The sequence below is a fragment of the Parasteatoda tepidariorum genome, chromosome 2 (genome assembly GCF_043381705.1).
Source record: "Parasteatoda tepidariorum isolate YZ-2023 chromosome 2, CAS_Ptep_4.0, whole genome shotgun sequence".
Lineage (NCBI taxonomy): Eukaryota > Metazoa > Arthropoda > Arachnida > Araneae > Theridiidae > Parasteatoda > Parasteatoda tepidariorum.
The window spans coordinates 8,220,673-8,240,389 of record NC_092205.1 but is presented as its reverse complement, the minus strand read 5'-3'; the positions used below and the strand labels follow the sequence as shown (position 1 = coordinate 8,240,389).

The window sequence follows — 19,717 nt, the reverse complement described above, 5'->3', positions numbered from 1 at the left end:
GAGCTAATCATTGTCATGTTACAGTGTGCAAAGGATAAAAATAAAGATACATACTGAAATTTTCTGTTATGTTCCGAAAAATCTAATTACTGAATTATCACATACTTAAGTGAAATCTTTGTAATTCCAAGATAATACAAAAAATATGTAAAAGAATGAGTGCAGATGGTTCTTAAGATTGGTATCATTGAATTAATACCCCAAAAATGTACTTTTGCTGGAAAAAAACATACCCTTTCTCACAGGTTGAGATTTTTGCCCTTTAAAATATGGAGGGTAATGGCACTTTGGAAAATATTGTATCATTGTTTAGTCAGGAGAGTTTTGAAAACTTGAGCACTTAAATAAGTAAGCAAAAGTAAGATTTACATTAGTAAATCTTACTTTTTGAATATTACCTTAAAACTAAGTAGGTAAAACCAAAAATTAAACAAAGACACCGATAAAACTTCTTTATCCAAAGATATTCCAAGCAACATTGACTAAAATTTAAGTATAAAAAAAGGAATAAACTTTTTACTTCCATGTTCAGTCAAATAGCATTTGAAAAATAAAAATGTAAAATACTTTTAAAATTTCAATTTTCTCAATATGTTGATTGATAATAAACATAGGAATTAACCATATATTACATTATTTCATAGCCTACCAATTCTTGACAGTTTTTCAAAGTTAATAAGTAACCTTAAGACTTTTAAATACTTCTGATAAGTTGAACATCAATTTTGTTCCCTTTTTTTGTGTTTTCATAAAAATAATTATCCTGAATTTTCTTGATATAAATGAAATATAAAGCATGTATGTTTTAAACTAATATATGAGATGTGCAATTAGTTACAGAGCTATAGTTTGAAAAATAATTATTAAAATACAAATTTTATTTTTTCTTCAATTTAAAAAAAATAAATATATTTTGTGCATGAATTACTTAACAAAGGATTAAACATTCATACAAACAATTTTGATCAAATTTTTATATTACCATTTTTATTCAACTATCTACGACTGCTTTTAATTAAATGTATATGTAGTATTTAATTAAACAAAAGTTTTCATTTAAAATTTTACCCGTTGAGCTCAAATTCAGTAACAATGATGCATTTTTGTACAATAAATTGGATTTTATTAAAGTGAAGTGCAAATTTTTTTTATACAAATATACAAGGTTGATGATTTAAAATGTTAAAAAATAAGAACAGGAAAATAAAATAAAAAATAATAAAACAAAAACTTTTAGAATGTAGAAGAAAAAGTTAATAATTTTACTGAATGATACTTTTTTAAAAAATATAAGAAACAAATGCATTTACACACAATAAAATTTCACAAACAATTTAAAAAGTCTGAATAAATTATTTAATAAACCACTTACAATGAACAAAAAGGATTTAGCTTGTTTATATGACAAAACTTATTAAAATATCAACCAATTATACTTGAAACAACCAACAGCTTTATATACAATAGACCGTTAAACAAATGTTCCAGAACACATAATAGTATACGAATAAAACTTTAAATATGAATGTATTTTAGATGCATGTTTCAAGTAGGTAATTTAAAATGAAGCAGCAAAGCGAACAGAATAGCAGAAAGATTATACATATAAACATAAAACAAATGCACCAATATTAAAAAATTTTAATATATATTCATACAAATAGCTGTCAGTTGAGATCATGATCGTAGCACATATTTTAATTTTATAAGAAAATAAGATAACTAGAAACTTGTAAAATACCAAACTGGAATGTACACCTTTGGGAAAAAAAAGCTAGGCTTATATCATATTGCTTCAAGCCCTTTAAATATTTCATTAAGTGTAAATATAGTTTACATCAATTACTGATAGTTAAAACAATAGAGTGTTAAAATATTTAATGTAGACCAACAATCTACATCAAAATAAAGTCTTGACAGTTAAGTAGGTAACAAAACAGTAATTAGCTACAACGAAGTATGCAAACACAACACAGTTTAAAGTGCTAAAACATTTTTATCAATTCTGTCTTCTGTAAACATCTAAAAAAAAATTTGAATTCAATACTAAGCCTGAAAGATAGAAATAAAAAAAAATAACAATTATGTAGTAATATTGTTTAAATAAGGTTGCTAAAAGTAGTAAATGGTAGTGGGGGAAATATTTAAAAATACAATTATTGTAAGTGCAATATATGCATATTAATACTTATATTATAATTAATACATATTATAATAAAGTATAATATATTTTAAAACTTTAGTTTATACAACATTTATTTACTTCTTAAAACTGATGTTATACAGATTGTTGAGAAATATTCAATATTCACCACCTTTCATGTCAAGATCTTTGTGATATTTAAAAGTATAAACACACAGTGATAGCAGGGTCGGACTGGGCACCTCTTAGAAGAATGAAATTTTCCGATTATTAACATTTCCAGAGATGTTAATAATCTGTAACTGGTTTTATCATTCATAATTCAATTTCCAACATTACTTAAAAAGTTTAATATTTTACATTTAATATTTTTAAACACTTTATTTTTTAATTAATGTGGCAAATGTGACATTACTTTTGTTAGTTCGTAATATTATTATCATTAAAAACATAGTAACAAACAAGTCATTTTTTTTATAATTACTTAACTTAAAGAAAAAAAAAATATTATCCAATTATATGCCTTCTAAATGCTGAAGAAATATTGACTGAAAATTCAAATGCCATTTTGGCCTGAGTATTTTTCTTTTCCTAATTTTAAGGAGGGGCTGCACTTTAGCCCCCCTGACCTTTAAACATTTTGTGGGTGGGGTCCTTCTTTTATAACATCGATACTACACTTGCACAAAGCTGAAATGCTGGTTGATGGATTGCAATAGTTGTTTAAACTGGGATGTTCTATCACGCCTTCAGTAATATTTATTCAACAAAGTTCTAAAAAATATTTCATTAATAATGCTAAAATGGAATAAATTACAGTAAGATATATTTTAAAACGATTTTAAACTTTTTCAATGCTTTTTGTTTCAAATTTACTTGTGATTCCAGGGCTCACCACAGAAACTGGGGCCCATGAACGATTGCAATTTTATTATGGGTTTATGGTCAGTCTGATCTTGAATAATTGCAGAACTTCACCAATGAGATTCAAGATGCATGTAACAGAGGTCTAGTATTGGACGAAGATTTTGTTTTCCTCATTGGTCGATACTTAAGCAGTGATATTAGCACTTTATTGACCAGGAATTTTATACAAAAACTATGCAGTGCCGTAGCGAGCTTAACTCGCGCCCGGGGNTTGTTTTGCTGACCATTTGGCGCCCCTTTGTGAGTAGCGCCCGGGGCATGATGCCCCCCCTTGCTCCCCCCTCGCTACGCCACTGAAACTATGTCATATCATCAGCTATTATTTCTATAAATCATGCACAAAACTTTTTAACTAAACACAATGCGGAAAACTTTTGTAATATTCTATATCACCCTGAGCTTCATTAGTTGAAACAGATAGTGCAATGACGAGTTGACTCGTTATTGAACAACGAGTTGACTCATCACTGAACAATGAGTTGACTCGTCACTGAGCAGCAACATTTGGTCCTAAAAAGACCAGTTAACTCGTCAGTCAACAATGTGTTAAGATTATTTAAGAGGAAAGACTCAAGCGAAATGTGAATAACATGAGGTAACAACAAGGTTTTGTTCATACTGTCAACTCTTATTGACTGTAAGTATGCAAGTTCTTAGGTTTCAATTAGCCAATCTCTGACTTGGGTAGTTTCTGACTATTTCTACTTTAAGGTAAAATTATAAATTATGATATAGATGGAAAAGTAGAATAAAAAATTTGCACAACATATAAATAATGCAAGTAATGACATGCTTGTGTTGCATATTAGCTGCAATAAGTATATTAATTTTCTGTTAAGTGTCAAAATACTATATCTTGTGAGATATTATAAAGATACTTAATGTTTTTCTTCAGGCAACTGTATACCTTTCAAATTCACAAGTACACCTAAATTTACATCTCTTTCATAACATGAGTAATATGATGACGCTTCAGGTTATTTTTCTGGGTAAAGTCCTTTCCACAAAGTTTGCAAACAAATGGACGTTCTTTAGTGTGTATTCTTATGTGCTGTTTCAAATGGCTGCTGTTCGCAGTTGAATAGTCACAATATGGGCACTCAAACAATTTTGCAGGAGTTATAGAAAGTAGGTTGTTGATCAACTCTATGGTAAAAGAACACATGTTAAATAAAGTTTTACATACTGCAAAAGTTCGATAATTTTACACATATAAAATTTTAAAGCAATTTGCTGAATGTAAATACTACTTATACTAAAGATGAACTCAGGCTTATTTTTACATAACATAGTCAAAGTAAATACTACTTACACTAAAGATACTACTCTACCAAGTGGTTCTTAAATTTTAACTCGAATAGTTCTCTTAGCAAAACTATTTCGCCCGAAACTAATTTTTCGACTTTTTATACAATGGTTGTTAAATTAATTCAGAAGTATCATTATTCTTCAGTTCAGTTTAGATACAAAAAAGTATATATAAATGAATGTAATGAAAAGCACTGAAACTGTGGCATAACGATCCAAGTTGCTTTTTTGTGTAGATTATTGCGCTGACTAATTTCCAAGGAATTGAATAATGCTGCACATCTATAAGCATCAAACTTTGCTAAAATAACATTTAAATAAATAGCCTAAACTATCTATAGTTAACTTTTGAAAACGTCACAGTTTATGACAAGTGTTTGCATTTAAAGGAAAATGCGTTAAAATATTATTTTTTCCTTTTTACAAAATTTCAATAGAAATGGCATTAATATAGTATACACAATTTGTACATGTGATAAATACATAATGATTATTGGAAGCAAGATAAATGTTTTCAATCAATCATTCTCTGGGATCTTTTAGATATTTCATATTTGTCACCATTCTCCAATCAAATTTAATGTTTTTAAGCAATGTTTCCCCTTTATTATGTGCTCTATCTCCCTTTAATGTGTTTTGCTTATATTTTTGAGACATTCTGTATAAATCATTTCTTGGTGTAATTTTAAACTAACATATGAGTGCTAATGGCACAGTTTACTTACAACAGTCACTGCAACTATTAAATAATATAAGTACACAATAAGAATGAAATGCTTTGCATTAATTGTAAATGGATTTTTCCATATGTACTTTTGTTCAGGTTATAAACAGATGGATATAAAAATTTCCTTATAAATCCGACTTTTGAAACTGTTATTTTAAATCTTTTTCACTTATAATAGGGTTAAGCCTAGCCCATTTATAACATATGAACATTGGAAAGAAATAACTTTGAATCAAAACTAAGAATTTCACTTAAAAGTTGACATTTTAGTGGAATAAATCTAAAGTTTGATTAGTAGGCAGTTGTTAACATTTTATGTTTCACTAAAAGTTATCAAGAATTCAAACTATAAATCATTGATTATATTTATTAAAATAGTATTTTTTTGGTTTTTAAAGAAATTACAGTCACAATTTTTAATAGCTGAAAAAAAAAGAAATTAACAAACTTTACAGAAAAATTATTGCAGTTTATTTTTTCCTCGTTTCACAATTTTCGTAAATGTGAAATGTTATGTCGCACTAGATGATGCTTATGCTTGTAACTATTGTTGCATAACTGACAAACAAATGGTCGCTCTTCCGTGTGCGTTTTGGCATGCTTGATAAAGTTCCCTTTGTTATTAGTAGAATAATCACAGATATCACATAGATGGTACAGACGAGTTGGATTGCTTTTTGCAGGCCTGGGAGAGTACGATATCTCAAACTCAGTCTTATCACCTGAAAAAAGCCAACTTCTTAAGAACATTAAATAAGATTTTTCACATTCTCAAATAAGAAAAAAAAAATTTATATTATAATAAAAAAAATAATAATACATATAATAATAATTTTTTTTTATTATAATAAAAAAACAATCAGCTGCCTGAAAAGAAAGAGCGGTAATATTAATTTAATAAAGAAAAATGTTTTATGTTCTAATCAATGGGTTTTACATTTTAATGATTTCCTCATAAATGTTTGATAAAACTTATACTGAATACTAAAAATTAAGAGACTTAATAACTAACTTTGCTTTATACCTTATTATAAGATAAAAACAAAAAAAATCTACTGATAAAAGAAAGGAAGAAAACACTTTAGATGTACATTTTAATACAAATGCAAATTCATGAATTTATTTTTAAACGAATGAGGAAAAAACACTTGTTAACAAATATACAGAAAAATAAGCCCTGATTTTGAAATAAATCCCAATTTTTTTTTCTTTTTTGATAAAACTTGATTTTTTTAATGGTACACATACTGCAATTAAAGGAGAAATAAAGTACTAACCAAATCATGCAATCGTTATGATTTTAAAAGTAACAATTCTTTAATTTTCAGTTTTTAATGTTTTAGCGAATTTGAGTACATTGGCTAAAAAAGATAATAGAAAAGTGAAGATGTCTTTGCTTCATTCTTTCACATTGGAAAAATCCGCAATATTTATTTAAATTGTTTCTAGTTTTTTGTTCTCACACTTTAAGCTCTTTTATTTGAGATCAAAATACAAGTTTTTGAAAGTCACTCATCAACTGTTAGTTGTTATATGCACTTATAACTATTTACCGAGATCTCCGAAATTTAACTACTTAGCAAAATAAATCCAATAGCAGTAATAGTAATATTAGTTTCTTTTACGTCGCACTAGGGATGCATAATGGGCTATTGGCGACAGTCTGGAAAACATCCCTGAGGATGATCCAAAAACATGCCATCACAATTTTGATCCTCTGTAGAGAAGATGGCACCCCCCGATTCGGTAGCCAGATGACCTTGCACACGAAGTCAAGCACTTTGTGGTAGAAAAATTCAACAAGGATCAATACCGTACAACCTCGGTCCCTACGCAGACTACTGATCTAAGTGGTCCCCCACCCGCACACTGACCGCAGCCAGTGATGCTTGACTTTGGGGATCTGTTGAGAACCGTGTCTGAACAATCAAACAATCCGTGTCTTAACAATCATTGAGGGACAAATAAATTCAATGTTGTATACTTAAATAAAATTTGATTTATACATAATATATTTTGAAATAAATTTATTAAAAATAAAATTAAATATAAAATGTTAAATAAAAAAAAATGTTTTTTTTAAATGCTTTGAACATTTTTTAACAAGCTTTTCAATTATAAAATATTTCCAACGAGCAAAAATATTTTTCCTAGCATTAGTGATAAAAATGAAAACAATCAATTCACTGTTATCGATTTATTGAGCATTAATAATATTCAATAATTTATAAATGTTATTGAAAGCTTCAAGAAAGTAACTAGGTTTAGTATGACATATTCCACAAGATATGTATGAAAGACTAAGGAAGTGTAAAAAAAGTATTTTATTCTTTAAAAAATCATGTATTATTCAGTTTCAGTAACTAAGTTAAAAAAAATATATAAGGAATTAAATTTATATGAAACCAGTTACAAAAAAAAGAAAAACCAATAACTGGAAGTCTTTTTCAGTTCAACAGATTACAATCTCTTTGCCTGATATAAAAATTTTCATGTTATAGTTAGAATTTTTTTCGAAAAATATTCATTAAAAAGTTACAGCACATTTCAGTGTCATCCATTGTAAATAAATAAATATCATTAAAGTTGTTTCAGTGGTTTAAATGCCATACTTTTAAAACATCATCAACAACTTTGACATTAACATTGATAATCATATAATTTTTTTTTAATGCACAATATAAATTATAATAGAACATTATTAACAAAGCACAAAGAAAATAAATATTTTCCGAAAACTAAGCAAATGAACTTTCTATACTTCTCAGAAACTTTCTATAAATCTTTGCTGAATTCAATGTTTTAAAATTAGAACTAAAATACATTGAAATTATCAAAAATTTATTCTGTGTACACAGTCAACTATTTTTTCATAACATAAAAATCTTTTTTTTTTATCACATTATAAAAGAGAAAAACAGAAATTACAGTAAAGTTTTTGAATAATGTACTATCATGTGCCGTTTTACGTCTCCTTTTCGGCTAAAACACTTTTTACAAATTGCACAAGCAAAAGGTCTTTCTTGAGTGTGTGTCATAATGTGTCTTTTTAAATCATTCCTTCGAGAACTAGAATGATTACAATAAGGACAATGATGAATTTTCAAAGAGGTTTCAGAACCTGAAAAGAAATCTTTTTTTACAATCATAGAAATAGCACAATTTTGAATTATTTTTTTTTCTTTCCAGAAATGAATCACTTATGACGTATAGACACAATTTAGATTTTTTACCATTGTAAGTTCCAAAATTTAATAGACCTTATGAGCCAAAATTTACAAATGAAAAAATATATTCCTAAAATGAAGCAATGAAATATAAAGCAAAGAAAATGTTATGATAAATTATTCCAGAAATAAATTTCATTAAAAATAAATAAAATATATGATAAAAATTACAAAAAACTCATGATTAATTAAAAATTAATTATGTAAAATTAAACATAAAGCAAAATCCAACAAAGGAGAGGGTAATACTTTGTGCAATGTAGACTAAAGCAAAAACCAATATGAATAAAGCTCATTGCACTTTAGTCATAAAGCAAAATATCTGGTACAGATTATAACTTAAGAAAAATGATAGTTTTATATATGTAAAATGATTGTAAATTAATCCATTATTAATTTGTATAAATTATAATATTATTATTACTTTTGAGTATTTATTAAAATAAAATTTTAAAAAGTGTTACTACATCTTTACTGTCCCTGCATTGCTGCTAGAAACAATTCTGAAAATGTTGCTTAAAAAAAAAAGGAATTGTAGGAAATTTTTAAATTTTATGAATTGTGACTTAACAAAAAGCTAATGAGAAACATAAAGTATGGTTTACTACTTGAAAAAATCTGAATTGAAAGCAATTAACAATGGATTAACAATAAAGTTATGTATCAAGTAATAAATGCTGTACAAATTGTAGAAATTTTAGTAGAGAAAAAAAAACCTTTAATGATATTTGAAGAAAAACATGATAAATGATTTTATATATTACCTATAAATTTGATTATAAATAATACAAAGCTTAATGCAACAAATATGATTAAAGCATTACATCAAGAAAATGCCAGACAGTTAGTCAAATGGAGGGAGTGTGAAGTTTTAGTTTTAATATAATTGAAATAGTATAAAAAAATAGCATTGCAAACAAGAATAAGAACGAAATTACAAGAATTAACAGAGGCTTAATGCTGAATAAAATTTATTATAGTTAGAAGTTTTTACAAACTAAATTTTACAATGGTAAACTTTGCAGTTCTCTAAATGGAAAACATTAATAAATTAAAGTAGCACATAAAAATAAATTATAATTAGATTTAAAAAAAAAACTTAAAATAAATAAAAATAGCTATTTTAAATGAACTATCATATGACGGAGCATGTTTGATTTTATGGTGAAACTTTTTCCACAAGTAAAACAAGAAAAAGGTTTTTCACAAGTATGAGTTCTTATATGTTTGGTGAGATCTGCTTTTAAAAATGTTGAGTAGAGGCAGTGAGGACACTGATGACGAGATTTTCTTTGATATCTTGAAAATAACCCCTTATGGTTGTCAAAAGCATTAATTTGTTTGGTATATGCTGAAAATTAAACAAAAATCTATTATTTCATTACAAAAAATTACATAACAAAAATGAAATAAAAGATTCCACACAATATACAGTGGCATACACCCTCATTTCAAGATACATAATGGCAGGCCAAATGTCAAAGCCAAAGCAGATATTTATAGTCTCATTACAACAAAAACAGAATGTAATTCATTTGGAACTTAAAGTGTTAAAAAAATAACCACGATATTGAAAATACACAATATGACATTTCATAATTTATTTTGCCTTAATTGAAAAATTGCAGTTACAGAATTTGTAAGAAAATGTTCAGTACAACTTAACCTCTTATAGCACAGACCTAAGCTTTCTATCATTTTATGTACATATAATGATTGTAGAAATTTACTAATGACATATTAAATGAAAGTCAAAGTTAGTTTCCATATGCTGAATCTAGATGGAGATATTAGGAAAATTTAGGCGGAAGAACCCAAGAGAAATTAGTTTTTTCTTCTAAGGCTCTTTCATTAAGCACAGAGACCCCAAATCTTTTTAACATAGTCCTTGAACAGTCTAAAATAGTAATAAAAATATAAAAAAGTACAAAAAATTCCATTCAGCCATTTTCAGTAACAGAAAGTAGTTGCCAGAGGTTCAAAGTAGTTGCAGTAGGTTCAAAGTTTGCAGTGAAAAATAATTACTTATGAATTTTTACAAATAAATTAAAAGAGAAAAAAAGTCAAAGAAAGAAAAAGTCAATGTGCCTATAAATTTATCATAATTTGCTTTATCTAAAAAGTATATTTGCTTAAAGCTATTTACATGAATCTTTTTTATGATCTATAAGAGAGCAAAAGATCAATTGTACATTTGTAACTCATTCAAACAGACATTAAATATTTCTCGTCTTTTTATAATTACAGCATCACATTAATTTTGGCCCCCAATAATGTATTTTGCAGTTTTAATGACCCACTGCCAGAAAATGATTGTGCATCCCTGATCTAGCACAACATGAGATTAGAATAAATCATTAACTCTTGTTGACTTTAAGTAAGCAGTGAATTAGGATATAAAAATTTACATTGTTTCATATGTGTATTTATTTACCTATTTTGTCCAGTTTTAGCTAAAGTATTTATAAAAACTCAGATTGAATGATAGAAATAAAAAATTTAAATAACATTAACAACTAATTATTTAAGATTTAAATTTAATGTTCCAAGTTTATTATTTTGCGAAAATTTTGCTATAATACATAATTAAGTAAGTTAACATCTCCAATGATGACATTATAAGATAATGTAGTCTTTTGTTCTGGTAAAAATGCATATTTAAAACCCACGTGTACATTTCAAGTAAACTTTCCTTCATTGACATGAGTAATTTGATGACGGTTCAGGTTATTTTTCTGGGTAAAGTCCTTTCCACAAAGTCTGCAAACAAATGGACGCTCCTTAGTGTGTATTCGAATGTGCTGTTTCAAGTGGCCCCGATGAGTAGTAGTATAATCACAATGTGGGCACTTAAAAGATTTTAAAGGTGAAGGAGATACACAAAGCAGGCCGCAGATCATCTCTGTAGAAAAAAGAATACAAGTTGAATAAGTTTTACTAACTTAACATAATAGATTCCTTAACACATTAGAAGAATTTCATTACAGTGAAACCTCTCGGTTGCGACCATTATCCATTCGACAGTAAAATAGTCATTGACGGAGGTTAAATACATTGACTGGAAAACTGTTATCAAAGCCAAACAATTTTAATTTTAGTCAGTGTCATTTTGTTAGGGCGAAAATGCAACTTCTGGTGGCGTCATGGAAAAATGGATAGATGAATAAATTTTAGCATTTATAAAAATGATCCCAACAGATATAACTGTGCGTAAAAACAAATATACCAACTATGAATAATAAAGCTATTTTAAATAAGTAAACAATTTCGTTTTTGCTTAAGTTTGTATTTAATTTTATATCATATAAATTAGTTAGCTTTTAAAGATGAGTAGAGATTTATTTGTTTGAAATGCTTGTTTTTTTTTGTAGAATAACTTTTTTTTTAAATTCAAGTTTCAACTCTAAAAGTAAATCATAGATAGCCTCGTCTTTAGTGCAGTCTGACTGCAACATGAAGTTATATCATCAAAAAGAGCTCTGAAAATAAGAGCCTCGCACAAATATTTTGAATACATTTTAATCTACTTATTTTTTTGTTAATATTTTTTTATGCTTCCTTATTTGACTTTTCCCCATTTGGTACATATGTTTGTCCGGTCACTTGAAGAGATTTTAATGCTCTCTCCTAAAGGTTTTTTTCAACATATGGGAAAATTCTGTGCCTCCAAAGAGTGGTCGCTACATAGAGGTGGTCTTTCCTGGAGGTTTCACTGCATAAAATAAAAATTTCAACATTAAAAAGGAGTTTGGAATCACTTTTAGAAAAACAAGTCTGTTTGAGTTTATTTTTTAAATCTCATTTAATTAGTAAATCGTAAAAGCCAATATACCACATTGGATAATGTTGAATTTCCCTTTTAGTTAGACACTTAGCGATAAAAAACAAAATTTTGGTAAGAAAAAATTTGAATATATTATAGACAGAGCTATCAATTCTATGACTACAGAGATGCCAACTGCTCCGGACACGCCAAAAGAATTTTAAAAAAAAACGGTAAATAACTACAAAGTAAATTTTGCAAATATTTGACTATTTTTACTTGCTTTTAAAAAGGTATAGCATCACATAAGTACTATAAAGTGGTGAATTATATAAGCCAATGAATTATTTAGAGATAGTGGTGGATAAAAATCTACTAAATTGAACTTATTAAACCAAGAATCCCAATTGATAAACTACCACTTTAAAATATATATTTGCTGTCCGGAGCAAGTTGGCATCTCTGTGACTATAATGCACAGCTTTAACTCACATTTAAATATAAATGGATTATGGATACAGATGGGCAATGATAGTACAAAGGTTAAGGCACTGTGCTAGTATTGTCCAAGACCAGAGTTCTTGATGAATTTTAAAGTTCACTCAATTTTGGATCAATAGGTAGAGTTGGTCTGAGATGTAAAAGTGGCTGGGTTGCAATTCCAACCCCATTGCCACCATTATGTCAGGATCTTGAAATTGTGCGTCCACCATAATTTATGCCAAAACTCAGTCATTGTGGAAATGCATTACATAACAAAAACAAAATTTTTGGCATATAGTTCGTCAATTGCTACAGTAAAAATAAAATTACATTAAAATAATTCAAATTATACCATGCAAGTTGAAAATTTCTTTTAATTTATGTAAGAAGATAGGCCTAATGGTGTCATAAACCTGTGGCCAGGGTAACAGCTCTCAGAATCTTAAAAATTTAAGAAAAAAATTACTCCACGAGACAGTCATACATGGTTGCATTCAAATTTCATTTAAAAAATGGCAACCTAAACTTATATTCAACAATATTCTTCATTATATATGATTAGCAAATTATTTTACCAGGTATTACAAATTTGATAAGTGTGTTATACTATGCCGTTCGAGATTATACTTATGCTTGAAACTTTTACAACATATTTTGCAGACAAATGGTCGCTCTTTCGAATGAACCTTAACATGCTTGAACATATTTCCACGGTTATTGGTACTATAACCACAAATATCACATAAATGGTAGAGAAAATTTGATTTGCTCTTCGTAGGATGGGAAGAGTATAATTTCAAATTGCCTGAAAAAAAGAGAATTTTTATACTTGTATGATACAATCAAAACACAACCAAAAGTTATACAGTACATTGATAGATTTGTTTTTTAATATAACTTATTTCATTCTTGAATCTATGCATTTCCAAATTCTAAGGCAATGCAGAACAGTATGAATGCTAACAATACAAACAAAAGAAAAGTTTACTTTAACCACACATGTGTTATCAGTTTTTTTTTAACTATAAGAGATATTGACATTTATAAAAAATCAAGCTAAAAGGAATAAAAATTAAGTAACTAAGAATGATTAATATGACACTAAAAATAAAAGGGTTAATAGCTCATATAAAAATCAAGTTATGGTATACTTTCAATTGTAGCAAACTCAGTATAAATTTTACAAAAATTTTTTTTCTAAGCCTTATTCAACAATAAAGACATGGTCTATATCTAGAAATAAAAATCGATTTATAGGGAATAAAAGCAGAGAAATTGAGAATAATTATTATAAAATTAAAGCTGAAAGGGTTAAAGGCTCATAAAAAAAACAAGTTACTGTACTTAAAATTATAGGGAATCAACTGTATTTTGAATGTAATGAAAAAGCACTTAAAACAACATGTAATGAAATGTTTATCCCAAGAACTAAAGAAAAAAAATTATTAAAGGAGACATGTTCCCTCTACATTCCAGAGTTGCTAATAAGTAACAACATTAAAGGTAGAAGAGGGTGTTTGTTAAACTTTACAACAAATATAAAGCAGAAATGAAAAACACACATAACATCTTTTGTTAATTTATAAATGTTAATTAATTAATAAATAATAATGATTAGAATTCACATAATGTGTACAAACGAATAAGATTAATGAATGTATATAAATGAATATGATATAGATAAATATACTATGATATGAATTGTTAAAAGTTTGATTTAAATGTTAGTTTACATCAATTATAAGGCACGATATTGTGATAAAAGGAAGAATAGAAAGGAAAAATATACGAACTAATAATAATTTCCCTATATATAAAAGCAAAAGTCTATGTATGCATTTATTCTAATAACTGGAGAATGGGAGTACCGATTTGGATCATGTTTTTTCTACAATACAGAATAAATTTTCCTCGATAATTTCTTTAATAGTTTACCTAACTTTTTCTGTGATTAACAGATTGCTAATATTTTTTTGATCATTTTGCAAATCAAAAAAATTGATCAAAAAAATTATGCATCTTTCATTTTCAAAAAGTACACTGACAGGGAAACAGCAATTTAAAAAAATACTTGAAAAAAAGGGGAATAAGCGAAATCTCCAGGAAAAAAAAATGAACTAGTACCCATTTGAAGCTCTCTAAGTTCATAGTTCAAATGTTTGATTTAAAATATGAGCTAGAAACAAATATATAGGCTAACATAAGTTCCCAAAAATATAGAAAATACTATATTTAACCTCATAGGTAAATTTAAACATAAATATGCTACATGGTTAGATTGGTTTTGTTAGATCCATGAATTAAAATTCTTCCAAATAGCTTTCCAATTTCAAAATGTGTAGGTATATAAAGTAACTTTTTGTTGGCAAATATTAATAATATTTTAAATATCTGTTTTTAAGCATAAATTTTTCACACTTTATATTATTATTTTTTAAGTAAAAATATCATAAAATTTAAAAAATAAAGCCATATTTGTAAAAGAAAGAAGTTGGGTGATAACTGCTAGATACACCAAACATGATTTAATTAAATGCTTGAATACTCAGATTGACTCCTTTGAGTAAATGTTACGGAGTGAAAAAATTTTAGCAGTAAAAAAATCTTTTGTCTCGTAAAAAAGGTAAATAAAACTGGTAGGAAATTCCTTCCCTTGTATAACAAGACACGTTTAAACAGCATTTATAAAAAGCAAAAAAATTGCCCAAAATATTGAAAAAAATACCATTTGTTTATTGTTGTGTATGAAAAAGAACACTATATACAAATTTCCTCTTAGTTAGGAAAACCTCTCTACATAAAAAGGAACATATTATTTTCTTATTTCTAGCAAAATTCTTAAGCCTAACAAAAAGTTGAGGGATGACAATATATTAATTACAAAGATAAAAATAGAAAAAAAAAACATCCAATTTTTTCACCATTTTTATTCATTAGAATTTAAAAAAACTTTTTATAAATTATTGCAGTACAGTTATAATAAAACAAAATAGATTGAATACATATATTAGTTTGAAATTATATGCAAAATCAATAAATATTTTGTATGAGATAAACATTAGGTAAAAATATTTCAATAGCATTTTAAAAGAAACTTAATTTACATAATAACGTTTATAACATAAGGTTTTGAAATAAACAAATCTTACTGAAAAATGTGTCAAAACAAATGTATGAAAACCGGATATCAAATTTTCTAGAATAAAGTTACCAGAAATAAAATGCTTCACATTGACAAATCTTATGCTATATAGAATATGTTGATGCATGAAATCTTCGAATATTTAAGAAGTATTTATATATCAAGACTTCTTTTAATATAAATTATGTTGCGAGGAATAAAATGCTTCACAATAAACTGATTTCGCAAGAAATGAAATTTGGATTTAAAAGAAAAAATGCTTAAGTAATCATTCAATAGATTTGGTTATGCACTTGCTTTCACTGAGTTCTCAGAAGCGGAGAACTAAAAAACAAATGTGCGGACAGCAACAAGGTTTTGATTGGTCCAGATTTTAACACGTTATAAGGCTATTCAGTGAGGTTTTAACTGAACTTTCCACTGAATTTGTATAGCTATTATATTGTCGGGGTATTTGCTACTGACAATATCAACCGTCATCTTTCAAAAGGTACCAGAAGATAGGATTGAATAAACATGTCTTATATACTAATGACTTGGGATTGTATGATTGTAGTGGTAGTTGCCATACATTACTACACCAGAATTTTATCTGTGATAGAATTCGATGAATAGATATCACTAGTTGATTCATTTCTGTTTTGCGAAAGATCAGGAGAGTTGTATTAAGTTCACCAGATATTGATAGCTAGTCCTGAGAGCTGTATTAAGTTCATGGCTGTGTACACGATCACTCCTGTGTTGCTATTAACAGTTGAGTGTATACAAGTTCTAACTGAGTAGAAACAGTGCTAGGAGGACAATATTGCAGTCACAAATAGCAAGTTAACTGTTCAATGCGTATCATCCTTCAAAGTAGACGTGTTCAAATCGAAGTGGGCATTAGTTACATGATGGGCATGTTCAAATAATGACCAAAGGTCACCAATGTAGGGGCTAGTTTACTGACAATGTCAATTGTTATCTATCAACAGATACCTCAAGATAGAATTGAGTTGACTTGTCTTACATATTAGTGAATTGGAATTGCATTATTGTAGTGGTAGTTACACTACAATATAAACCTTATTATTACTAGTAATTATTATAAACTACAATATAACCCATCCCATTATTAATATGATGGAGAAAAAAAACGATGCACATATAAGTGAAGTTGAAAATCCAGGGAAGGATACACATTGTCTTAACTTGTAGTAAGAGTAAACAAAATGCAATATATAATAACTGTTACATAAAAAAAATATAATAACAGAATCCATTATAAAGCCTGCAGAATTAATTAATTAAACATTTTAATTAAAACCATTAAATTTAAATGGTAAAAAGCTAAAAGAGACAGGGTCTGGTTGATTAATTTGATAAGATTATATATTTAACTCATGAAAGATAACATTGCAAAATTTTCAATCGGATACATGTATATAAATAATATTTTTAAGTGAAATTTAAACTATTTCTTTTAAAGGTTTGCAATAAAGACTTATATTTACTTTGACAATTAAAAATTTAAATAACTTGTTTAAAAACATTCATATTTATTTAAAAAATGCTTTAACATATAAGGTTAACTACAGTTTTATATAAAATTTTTTACAATAAACAAACTCTTATTAAAAGAAGTCACAACATAAAACATAATAATAAGCATCTTTGATAAGGTTATAAATTATTAACAAAATTAAAATTATAAAATTAAGTTTAAAACATGTTTTAATAAATAAAATGCATGATAATTTTGAAAAAAACTTAAAGGATTATATTTATTTAAAAATGTTTACAACATAAAATATTTAAAATAAGCATTTTTACTGAGAATATTAATTTGCCATTATTACATTAAAGGATTATTATAAATTAAAACATATATTTATTATGCAGTTAATACTTATTAAAGTATTAGCACATTTATACTTGTTTGTTTTAGAAAAACTAAACATATGAAATATTACGTATATTAAATGACACTCTACTATTTATAACACAAAATTAATCTCAATATATTAATGGTATTTTTTTAAGCACACATTTTATTTAATTTTCAAATATAATTATAGGCAAATGGTAGAATGAAACGCTGAAATAAATGTAGATAAATGTTTCAAATGTGCCACTTAACTTATTTTCAAATGTAGATAAGAAAATTAAAATATTATGAATAAAAATATAAGTGCCAAATCTTGAAGTTGCTTTATTTCATTATTATATGCAGCTTTTAAAATTTTGCAATCCAAAAAAAGACAAACTTGGTTGATTATAATGAATTTCTGAGATGCACCAAGAAATTGAATATGTAATAATAAAAACTTAATTATTCCTGAAAAACTAAACTTTATTAAGTTTTATCAACAACAACTGAAATGGAAATGGCTAAGGGCACCAATTGAGAAATAAAACGCAATCAATGATGTAAGTGTTTACAAATATGGAAAATCTACTTGCATTCACAGACATAAATAATAAAACATAGATATATGGAATTCAATAATATATCAAATATATAACGATTTCAAATGCTAGATCAAATGTTCAAATTTATTGAATCATCAATATCAATTATCATAATCAACAAATAACTATAATCAAACTCATAAATAAGAAGCTTTATAAGTTACCAAGAAAATATAAACTTGAATAGAAAATCAAAATAGGATTTAATATTCAAATATTCTATAATTTTTTAAATTTGATCTCAGATTACTTTGCAGTAAAAAAAATCTTATAGAAATGCTACCATGAAAGTATTATATAAAAAGTAAATAACATACATGCATATGTTACCGTGATTGACAGAAATCAAGATAATGTTGACTTTCATTGGTGAATGTCATAGTTGGTTCAGTGAATGTCCAAAATATTTGTTAAATTCAATTTGACATAAATTTATTTGTTGATATTATTATATTTATTTGATATTTTAATACAGGATGAGGATAGATTAGGAGAAACATCAGTGTTCGAAGTACCGGTTAAATGCATACTGGGCTGCAGCACTTGACCTTAAAAAAACATTGATGCAGGGCATATCAGGCAGGTGGCACTTAACTAGATCTAGTATATATTTGGGATATTTACCAAAGCGACTAAGTGATTGTTAGCATTCACCGTTGGAAGTCAACAACGACCAATTTCGGTCATTTACAGCAACATATATATATTCATACATAACATTTATGTAAGTTATATTGAAGATTCTGTTAACTGCGTAAGCATTTCTATTCCACATATGTCAGAACACTGATATAATGCATCTTTTTAAATTGATTAAAGCATAAGGAAATATAAAGTACTTTGTTCCACCGGTTAAATCAAATCGAATAAAGATTATAATACGAACACACAACCAAGTTCTCATAACATTTTGATTCAGAATAACAATAAGAGTTAGAGAAACAGCATTAATGAAGCAAAAACATAGAATATATATAAGTTCGAAATTGTTCCCCATCATAAGAAGCTTAATATATCAATAATTAAACCCTGTATTTTTTCGGTAAGTGACAAATTGAATGGCGTGTTAGGTGTTCCTTGCGCGAGAAAGCTTTACCACACACTTTACATGCATAGGGTCTTTCACCTGTGTGTATTCTGATATGTTTTGTAAGATTACTTCTACTAACAGTTGCATAGCTGCAGTAAGTGCAGGAATGTACATTTTTGTATCCACTACCACTTCTCAATGAAGCAGTAAAAGATCTCTCTATCACAGGCAGAATATCAAACACATCTGAAAAAAAGGAAAAATCATTTTTAAACCTTTTAATTCTTTACAGCAATTGAGTTAAAATCATAATTTTCATTGTATTTTTATGCATACATAATTTTTAAATAATATATTTTCGCAAATATACATTTTGGCAAAGTCGCTTAAGTTTCATATAATTCATAATTTTTTTAATAATATTACATTTTTACAGATAAAAACTAGGTACAGTTGTCCAAGTTGATCTGGTCCATAATAATGAAGTATTAAAGTAAGCTCAAACATGTAAAATAA

The 19,717-nt window shown here is 27.0% G+C and overlaps 1 protein-coding gene across 1 annotated transcript in view; it reads right to left on the bottom strand.

The window, feature by feature from the left end:
- LOC139424832 (histone-lysine N-methyltransferase PRDM9-like) overlaps positions 1-19,717 on the bottom strand; it is a 42,063-nt gene that overhangs the window by 19,617 nt on the left and 2,729 nt on the right. The window contains exons 2-5 of the mRNA XM_071178139.1: positions 19,268-19,447; positions 8,104-8,226; positions 5,609-5,827; positions 4,056-4,108 (exon numbers count right to left, since the gene is read on the bottom strand). Of these exons, the coding sequence (XP_071034240.1) occupies positions 4,056-4,108; positions 5,609-5,827; positions 8,104-8,226; positions 19,268-19,447 (575 nt within the window). The remainder of the gene's footprint in view (positions 1-4,055; positions 4,109-5,608; positions 5,828-8,103; positions 8,227-19,267; positions 19,448-19,717) is intronic.